General features: G+C 46.5%; 1 protein-coding gene across 1 annotated transcript; it reads right to left on the reverse strand.

Annotated features, from left to right (window-relative positions):
- Nucleotides 1-8,424: 8,424 nt before the first annotated feature.
- Nucleotides 8,425-10,088, reverse strand: LOC135389812 (probable chitinase 10). The gene has a single exon (XM_064619840.1). The coding sequence runs from the start codon at nucleotides 10,006-10,008 to the stop codon at nucleotides 8,656-8,658; it is 1,353 nt and encodes a 450-aa protein (XP_064475910.1). The 5' UTR covers nucleotides 10,009-10,088; the 3' UTR covers nucleotides 8,425-8,655.
- Nucleotides 10,089-10,883: the final 795 nt, after the last annotated feature.

A 10,883-nucleotide genomic window follows, 5' to 3' on the forward strand; every position in this document is an offset into this window, starting at 1 on the left:
TCGTGATATCGTTTCGGATCAGTGTACCGTACCGGGAAACAACAACTACAACTTTATTGTATACCGTACCGGGACGGATTGTACACCGTACCGGGACGTTGCAAACGCTATCGTACGTAAAACATAGTGTGGTGATTCTGCACACTCTCTCTTTATGTTTTGCGCATGCGCAGAACCACCAACTCTATCCTAAACGTAGGCAAAGGCGATAGCGATGGGGAATGTTATTAACAGAACTAACAATGGGGAATGTTAGCAGACCGCTAGAAACGTCACCGTTAAGTTATCGTGCCTATATCGGAACCAATGGTAGCGTGCGTGACTCATAAGCTTCGTTCGTCATGAATGCGGCGAAAGCGTATCGTATCGACTTATCGCAACAAATCATATCTGACAGGGCCACATCAACCAATCCACCGTTGGAGACAGGTGCGAGGAGGTGCGATAGCTCGATACGATACGCTTCTGTCGCATTCATGTGACCGCGGCTATAATCTTATTGGCTGATGGGATGCCACATTATCAACAGTCCACTAACACTATTTAAAGTGCCACTACGGACTAATTTTCGTGTCTTTTTTAGAATCCCACCAAAGTTATGTTACTGAAATCTTCTTGTCTCACTTTACATTCCTGCAAAATATCTTTGCTCTACGTGACGCGAAAGCTAGAGAAAAGTAATTTTTTATTTTTGAGAACTGTGACGTCATGTTAGGCTCCGGCGGAGCGCCCGGCTGTCATCTGGCAACGTTGTTGCCCTTTGCGTCTTCCGGGGGGGCTCACTTTTTGCTCTCCGTAAGCGGAGCCCCACGTGACATATATACTCCAACCTTCGAGAAAACACCAGGAGGGAGAATACACCCCTCGCATTTTCCCCTCTCTCGGTCAGAGTCACATGACTTCTCCCCCACGTGACCTTCCTTGGACGCCGGCGTCGTGGCTCAGAGCCGTTTATAGGGAGAGTTTGGCCATTCTGTGATCTTTTGCCGCCCGGAGATGGGGGAGCCGCCGTGACGTCACAGACGTCATCGCTCCGCCCTCTTGACTGACTGTACCGACTTCAAGGCTGTGCCTCTGCTCCAAAATGGCGGAATGGGAGATTTCAAGGCGATAGCCCTGATCCAAAATGGTGCCACTGGGCTTGGCGCCGCCCATCGTGTGACGTCAAATGGCGCGCTTTGGGACAGGCTCCTCCCAATGGCCAAACTCTCCTAATAAACGGCTCTGTCGTGGCTAGGAGACGAGTGCCCTCTGCAGAACATGACATGACATCGCAATTTGTTGGCTTATGATTACGTCATCTGCTCCTGACGTCATCGAAACTCGTGGAGGACCAGCAGATCTTCAAAAATTGACAGAAATGAACACAGTTCGCAAACAGGATTGAAATTTCGCGTATAGAATCCTTGAGGCACCTTCTTGTCGTGGACTAAATAAAATAAACGCTGTTTTCCAAGTCCGTAAGTGGCACCTTAATGCCTATTGAAGTGACGCGTGAATCGGGCAGCAAAACCCTGCACGGACGGATCGAATCACCCGAGGGAAAACAATCGCGGTCAAGTCAAGAGCCTGGCGGAAGTTATTGCATGCATCCGGCGAAATCAGGGACCCGACCCAATCCGACGCTCGGCCTTCGAGACGCGGAAGTGAGGATATTACTCCGTTGGAGTTCCGACCGAATCAAAGGTTTCTCTTTCGGAGCAAGGGAGGTGATCTGAAATCACCGTGTCTCATACACAGCAAATTTTTTTACGCCCTTCCCGGTGTGAAAAGGGTGTACAATGGGGATAAACCCGCATCACACTTATACCACTAAGCACCAGTGTTGGTGTAAAAGGGGTGTAATGTACTAATACACCCCAATCACACTTATGTTACACACCATGCTAAATTTTGGAACACTCATATCAGTGCAAAAGGGGCGTATGCCGCACATTGCTCAAAGCTCATGTAGTTTTCTTTTTAATCGTGCTATGTTCGTAATATATACAGGGTGTTTGCTCGAACGTGTCCAGCAATTTTATTTAAAGCGAGCGATAAAGGAGAACCGAGCGCTACTTTTCAGCTATTGACTAAGAAACAGGTGCTACTAGTGAAGCAGTACCTGTTTCTTACTTAAGTAGCAGAAAAGTACCACTTGCTTTTCTTTTATCGCTCATTTTAAATATAATTTCTGGACACGTTAGAGCAAACACCCTGTATACAGGGTGTTTCAGTTAAATCCCCGGGCTAAATAATTCGCGAACGGGTGCACCAATCCACGAGCTTTCTTTTTTACAAGTATCTGTCCGATACCACGTACAAGCTGCATGCCGTGTGAATGAGTGGGAGGCGCTCATTATTAAAATAAAAATGCAAATGAGTTTCGTAAAAATGCGTAACTTCTAAAGCAGGGCGCTGTCGGCATTAAAATGGGTACTATATGAGCAGCGAAAAGCTGCAAAACACGTGCATCGGTCCAGTTCGACTAGTAGTGGGACTCCCAGTTGTAACGTTCCCCGCAAAAGTTACTGGAAAGTAAATGTCGCTCATATCGGAGTGTATGATTCAGCACTGCAGGTTGTTTTGACTTATAGCGTAGGGTGCGCGAATAGCGATAAAAATTGTATAGTTGAAAAAAAAAATCGTTGAGGGCAGTGTACCCGATGTTGTATAAGTAAATAACGAAAAATAACAAAAAATATTTTGCATTCAAGACCCATGAGGTACCATGAAAAGGCATTATGACCCGTTATTACATATACTACCAGATTCTCGGGAGAACTGAATATATTGCTACAAAGAGTTCATCCTACGGAAAACAAACGACCTTTTCGGCATTAAAATATGAAATTCGAAACCCATCACAATTAAATTTACACGCAGTTTTCATAACACCAGTATGTGTTTTCCATTATATCTGTTTTACGTTAATTGACTACTTAGTATATTCTGTTTGTGCGTTAAATTTAGTTCTGTAGATATATATATTTGTAACGTCTGCATTGCGCGTGTTCTTCAATAGCGACTTGTACATTTTTGGCGGCTACGGATTTGTGTGTGCGTATTTGTTCATTTGGATACATTACTTCTCCTGCCAAATACCTATACATTGACACTTCACTGACCGTTCACTGACAGTTCACTTGGACAGTTCACTGCTCACTGACAGTTCACCCACTGACAGTTCACCTTGGCACATCCTTGTGTAAAATTTTACCTCCATTGTAACCAACTCTATAAGCGTTTAATAAACTTGAGCTTGCGATATATGCCACCTAGTATAATAACCACACTACTCCGTAACACGAACACTGGTCTGGCAACCTGAAGAGAGATCCAAGATGGCGGTATAAAGTGAAACGTATACCAGTATATCTCTCAGTGTGGCGTGGCTTCACTTTATCCTACTACGCTCATAAGAAATATGTACCATGCCATACCATATGTACCATTTAAACAGAAATACGAAGAGTTTGAATGAGGCGCTACTCGTCCTCCTCTGTGCTATATTTTGCTTTTCACTCAAACTAAACTACCGTAATTTCAGACGTATTAGCCGCGGCTTACGCGCGATCTTTCTTTCTTTCTCACGGGCCCTCTGCGGCTTATCCACCGGCGCGGCTTATCTGATGACTGTTTTTTCCTGGTACAGTCAAACTCCTTTACAACGAAGCTCAGGGGACAGCAAAAAAAAATCGCAGTAATGGTATTTTCGTTAAAAAGGATGTCCATTATTGGACATATAGGCTCCAGCGGGACCGCAAAAAAAATTTGCTGTAATGGTATTTTCGTTAAAAAGGTGTTCGCTATAAAGGAGTTTGACTGTATTTTCCCCATACGCCGGTTTTAACGAAAGGGCCTACAGTGTCTCAGGAACAGCACAGCCCTGCCGATGCACGAACACTGCGTAACAGGGACGGGTAGTAGATTGATCTTCCTGGAGCATTCCCCCGAGTAGCTCTAACTAAAGTGGTGACAGTGATTCACGTCTTCTGGAAGACCATCAATCCATCAATCCATCAATCCATGACCCATCTGACCCATCAATCCATGAAAAACGCCCAACTAAGGGCACAATCCGATTTTGGTAGAACTCTATAGAGCTGACCTCCTTTGTTGTACTCTATGAAGACTCCGGAATATTGACCACAGGGTTTATGGCACAAATCACTCGTCTCGTATTGCCCGCGGCTTAATCCGCGAGTACGACTTCTCTGCCAGAATATTTTCAAAATGTTCCTAAAAACGCCTCCTGCGGCTTATCTGCGCTGCGGCTTATACTCGCGAAATTACGGTACTTCAACAGCGCTTCGAAGTCCTTAATTTGTTATACCATCGAAAACGTAAGAAACAAATAGAGGGAGATATGGAAAGACCTGAATGCAACAAAAACGAAGCACAGACAAGGAATGGAGAAACGCAAGCGTACGCACCGAACACACACAAGACTCAAAACCTCCCTCCCACCATGAGCGACGAAAACGTAGGATGCGCAAAAATCACACGCTGAACGAAGTTTCTTCGAAAACGTTCAGCCTTCCATGAAAGTATACAACATCGCTCCCTTTCACATTCACCCGTTTCGAATTTCTCCTTCTGTTGAAACCTCCTTTTAGGCAACACAAGGAGGAAAAATGGAGTTGCGCTTTTTCCGGGTTATCGCTGTGTTGCACGCACGCAAGTCGCTTAGAGATTGCACGCGAGGAAGCGACACTATAAACTTGGCCCCCTGGTGGCGGAACAATTTTCAGCCCCGTGAAAGAGGCGGCGGCGGCGACAACGCTGCGGAAACCATCCATGTTTCTCCAATGCGGGAAAGGTCGAACGCTGTCTCCTCGTCACGAGCATCCTATATAGGCAGTTACTTTTTTTTTTTTTACTCTCCTACTCTTCATTACTTTTTTTTATTTTGTTGCTTTCTATGAGGATGACAACAGCGTTAGGAAAACATATTTTGCAGTCACTCCCGATACAGCAGCATCCATGCATATATACCGGGTGTTTCAGTTAAATCCCCGGGCTAAATAATTCGCGAACGGGTGCACCAATCGACGAGCTTTCTTTTTTACAAGTATCTGTCCGATACCACCTACAAGCTGCACACCGTGTGGATTAGTGGGAGGCGCTCATTATTAAGATAAAAATGCAAATGAGTTAAGTAAAAAAGCGTAACTTCTGAAGCAGGGCGCTGTCGGCATTAAAATGGGTGCTATCCCTTTTGAGACCTTCAATGGACACCTTTTAGAGAAAAATCTGCCACCGAAGCGGGTCATTTGTTGCAGTAATTAATTAGTTTCGGTTTACGTATTTTTGTCGCGGCTTGTCGCGGCGAAGCGCAAAAGGACGCTCTTTCACTCCCTTATCCATCAATGAATTACGTCCTTACACCAATGAATTACACCAATGAATTAAACCAATGAAATACGCCCTTTTGCGCTTCGCCGCGACCAGCCGCAAAAAAAATACGTAAACCGAAACCAATTAATTACTGCAACAAATGACCCGCTTCGGTGGCAGATTTTTCTCTAAAAGGTGTCCACTGAAGGTCCCAAAAGGGGTAGCACCCATTTTAATGCCGACAGCGCCCTGCTTTAGAAGTTACGCTTTTTTACGAAACTCATTTGCATTTTTATTTTAATAATGAGCGCCTCCCACTCATTCACACAGTATGCAGCTTGTACGTGGTATCGGACAGATACTTGTAAAAAAGAAAGCTCGTGGATTGGTGCACCCGTTCGCGAATTATTTAGCCCGGGGATTTAACTGAAACACCTTGTATACGTACTCGTTTGCGAACAAATATGGCACTGCACTTCCATGCATATTACAAAAAAACAGCGGCGATAATTGAAGTTTAATGACACGTTCATCATGGCTTTAGGGGCGATTTCTCGAGACAAGCATCAATTCTGGGCAATGCCTCGAGGATGATACTGCACTGCGTGTTCCTGTGCCCCTTAGCCGAAGTCACTTCAATCATCCAATAGCGTGCCACATTCAGCACGACATTAAAATCTGGAAATCACCAGTAAAATTCGGTTCTCTGCCACCGCACCAATCGTCCCAAAAGCTCAGGTAACAAAAGCCTCGCAAGACGGCCCCTTTTCAGGTCCATATCTCATCTCTACATGACCTATAACATTTATCAACGCATACACTATATCACGAGCCACACACCAACATCAAAGCCAACATTCAAAAACGCGTATCATAACCATATCCACATTTCCCGCAACAATAAATGCCGTTGAACCGACATTCTACCCCGAAGCGAACCGCCACAATACGTTCCCACAAACCTCGCACAAACAACCTTTTCTACACCTCTACAAGCATGACGAGCTATTTACGACCAATAAAACCAGGCCGGAAACGCCTAAATTTCCGTCGCGCAAACCGCGAAACGAATTAAAGATACCCATCTAGGAGAGCGGCTCTAAAAAAACTGCAGGACACAGGCGTATATACGGCGTTCCCTGCAGTTGGTGCCCAACAATGCAGACGCTGAAGCGCGGGGTCGCGAGACGTGGACGTTAAAGCGCCGTTAACGGTTATTCTCACGTCGTTATTGTTATTATCACGGCAAAAGTTGATGAGGGGGGACCATATTCCATGTTTACAAAAGAGCCAGGTTTGTTTTGATTTAGCGTAGGGGGCGCCAGTAGCGATAAAAATCGTATCGTTGGAAAACCGTCCATTGAAAAGTCTTTTGAGGGCGGTGTACGCGATGTTGCGAAATAAATAAAATAAATAAAAAGTCATCAGGTCCACGAGGTGTACCGTGAAAAGACATTATGGCCCGTGAGAGCATGAGATGATGACCTCTCTTCTTTATGATGGTTCAGTAATATGGGCATTAAATGGTCGTAAAGTGGCGTGATCACGCGATCAGCACGCTGAGGTTCATACAGCTAATTTGTTGTCATTTGTGGAAGGGCGGATATTATGGCGGTGGAGATTCTCTGGTCGTTGACGTGTGTGAGGTGTACGTGGGTTGTTTGATCGCATGCCACGATTGCATGTGGTACCTCCGGTAAGTCGGAAGAAGCGTATCGGCGCTGATCTCGCTTAGCCGTGGAGGCATCTCGGCATGTGGAGCAAGTTCCCGTGGGCTGGAAGATCACCGGACTCCTTCACAGAACAGCCTCGCAACGTTTGTCCACCAGCGATTTTATTCTTGCGTTATTTATTCTCGTTTCAATATCTTCCAAACGGTAAGGCCCGAGACAGGGTAAGAAAGATAAAGACCACACATTATCTAAAGACAGCCGAACATTTCATGACAGAAAAGGCCTACAATCGCATCTCATCCGTCTATCTCTTCCCCTCTTATATTTTTTGGAGAACCGAGCTACCCATATTTTTCTTTCGTCCATCCCTTTCGCCCAATTCAGTCCGGGTGATGATGACCAGACACACAGGAGGACACCGAACACAGGGAGCTAGATGAAATATTGGAAGAGAGAGAAAGAAAAAAAAATAGGAGAAGAAAAGTATTTACAAAGACAAAGTCCAAGTTCGAAGCCAAGCCAAGTTCGAAGCCGTTGTTAGAAACAGCCACCACTGCTGCATCTCGTGGTCTTCGCCGCTAAGGCGGAGTTCCCCGAAATATCGGCAACGTTTTGCAGTTTATGTATCGAATAGACCTCTCCCTGTTGTTAACCATATGACGTCATGGTGTTCGACAGCGCCACCAATTTGGTAGAGTTGAACTACATTGGAAGCTAGGGGCGCGAACGAGGTCGCGCCCGAAAGCCACGGTCTTGAGGGGATTACCATTGTCCCTGAAAGAAAGGCGACCTTGGGTCCTGCTTTTTCTCTTTTTTTTTTCAATAAGAAGCAGCGAACAAGAGCCCATTCATGGATCCCAACCCTCCCCTTCCGATTTGTTTCGGTGTCAGTCTGTCTACCAACGTCATGATGACGTTTATCGTGTAGAGGCCTATTCAATCCAAGTCGTGTTATCGCAGAGCGCTACTAAAACTCCGTATTGATTAATTACATTCATTCGCAGGCACATCAGAATTCACGGATACACGGGTGATGATGACACTGAAATGCGGTAGTGTTCCATGAGTGCATAGTTCAGGCCTGCCGTGCCGTTAAACTTGGTCCAAGCACGCACAACATGTACGGTGAGATTATATATGGCGTTGTCCTACATCCATTCTCATGGATCACGTAGGACTCGATTAGCTTCGACAGATACAGGAAAGCAAAGTTAGAGTCTGACGCATGCCATCGATATTCCTATACGTTGCTTACTGCGTTCGTATATTGACGGGAGGAATCTGTCGACGGTCGATCTGTCTGCCCTCGCGCACGAGATATGAAATTTGCTTCGCGAAGACGGGAGAAAACATTTTCTAATTTGGTTGCCAGGAGAAATAAGACCTTTTAATAAATCCTAGCGTATCCCAAAACGAACGCAGCAAAAACTGTGGAACGCTTCCAGCGCTCGCACGAACATTTTATTACTCTTCCCATTAATCTCGTATCAGCATATATTACCAGATGTCATGTATCCGTCATTTCTACAGCAAAACCGTTTCAGCATCTAAATTGTGATAACGAGCAAATATGTGAAGTACGCGGAAGAGCTCGAAACACAAATAAACTGAAACTGAAAGTTCTCAGGGATCTCTGCTTAATATCACGCAGATTCATATTGATCTATCGCCTGTCTTCAAATAGCCCAAACAGCTTTCTCATCAAGGGATAAGGACCACGGCCGCATTCGCCGGCAAAGTCGTCGAAGTATAAATTCCATGCACCAAAACACCGACCATCCAGGACATCGTGGATATGCCTTGCTAGGGCCGGCACAACAAACTCCGACAAGTGGGACACCCAGGTGTCCGCTCGCAGCGCCACCTCGCCATACTCAAACACCTTGCTGTTCTCCCATACTTCGTTGCATATTTCATAGTAGGCGAGGGTACCTGGAGTCTTCGTAAATGGTCCAGGGTCGCCAGGTCCATACTTGATTTCTTCGATGCCCGTCTGGTTGCGGTTCCAAAACTTGTACGAGGTTCCGGCGAAGGACAGGATGTAGCAGACCTTGTAGTTCGAAGACACATTGGGATGGTAGCGTTCCACGTGTTCACGGACATTCTTGAGTACTGTGGTCAGACGTCCTCTTTCGTAGAGAACTGCAGACCTTTCCTCGATCCCGTCGGATTGCACTAGGGGTGGTTCTGGTGCGATGGGGTATAACAACATGCTGTAATTCAGTAGCAATCTGTCCAGCTCCCCGACATCTAAGGTGGCACTCCCGATCGCATCAATGACCATGCTAAAGGTCAACTTCTCCCTTGCAAATCTTCGGCTTAAACCGTCAATCAATTCTCGATACTTCGCACGAAGCTGAAGTGACTTGAGAGGATGCGCCCACATCAAAACAACGCCGTCGTACTTCTTCTCAAACAGCCATTGCACGAGCTTATCGATGAACGTCCAGGTCTTCTCCAGTACATTCGACGAGGCCCTGCCGGAGATGCCGGCGAGTGTCTTGATGTACGGGTTCCGAGTCTTCAGCAACGGCGAGAACTTCCCAGCTTCGTCATCGGCTTCAACTTCGTGCGTGCGCGGGTGGACACGAGTGCAGCAGAAGACAGCGTGCGTACAAAGATGGTAAGGGAAAACGTTGAGACCGTAAGTTGTACCCAACACTTGGACCCGTTCTAGGCTGGAATGGTAGAAGCAGTAATACTTGTGGCTGTTGTTGAGGTAGTACTCGGGTGGAAAGAGAGCAAAGTTTCCACCGCCATAAGCGTCGTCCTTCTGTACCACACGCTGGGTATGAATACGATGAGGTTTGGCGGTGGTGGTCCAAGTACGGTAGGTTCGTTCGCTGGAGCTGACTGTTTCAGGGTGGTCGGTGTCCCAGCGGTCGACCTCCAGGATGGTGAACACGGACCAACCGACCATGACCAGTATGAAGATGGCGCAGCCCACGACGGTGGAACACAGCGGGTTTGGATCCGGACCGCCCGGGTCGACGTTTGCAGCGGTTTCTCCGAGCATGACATGAGACCAGAAGAATTCGAACCAGGAATGAGACGGGACGGCATGCGGAGATGAGTTCGTGCGAGCGCGTTCGGAAGTTCGCGATGACGATTGCGGTAGTGTTGCGAGGGACACTGTTGGATTCATGGTCAGAGGTTATAAGAAGTTGTTTCGTTGCTGTGGATGGAACTGCGGTGGAATCTATTCAGGGCACGCAGTGTCGTTGCACTACCATACTGCGATGTCTCTGTACATCAACGCATTCAAAGAACTCTTTGCAGGCGTTGTTAAAAGCACTCTTCATTAATTGAAGAATGTTTGAAGAGTGAGTGAATGAATGATCCAACGAGAAAAACCGTTTCTCTAGTGCTATGAGCTTGCAAGAACGTTGCACCTGTTATTGCAGGTGTCTTGAGGGTGGGGTACTACCCTCAAAACACCTGCACGACGTGAAACGGTAAGACCTGAGCTCGACCCGGCTGTGCTATGCTATCTGAGTGCATTCTGTGGGCTTTTATCATACCCTCACAAGACAAGACCACGCAGGACTGTGTAGACAAGACAAATATCGGCTAAGCTCTCCGCGAAGTGGGCCCTAGACTCCAAACAGCGTGCCGTCATGTTAGGCAGGAAAACAGCTCGGTAGTAACGCCAAGAACACTACCACGCTATAATCTAATCCCCCGTCTCGCTAATCCAATGTTTCACGAAGCATTCCACCAAGCACCTTTCAGCACCAAGACCAGTCCCGCACGTGATCAGCATTCCCAATCAGATTTCTCAACGACATCCGCTGTCTTCGTGAATTAAACGTGGAAGGACACAACGAGAGTCGTATCACTTCATCCGTCATCATCCATTTATCACCTGTCTTCGGAATCCCCTCCGTATAT

Source organism: Ornithodoros turicata, chromosome 3 (assembly GCF_037126465.1).
Source record: "Ornithodoros turicata isolate Travis chromosome 3, ASM3712646v1, whole genome shotgun sequence".
NCBI classification, from domain to species: Eukaryota; Metazoa; Arthropoda; class Arachnida; order Ixodida; family Argasidae; genus Ornithodoros; species Ornithodoros turicata.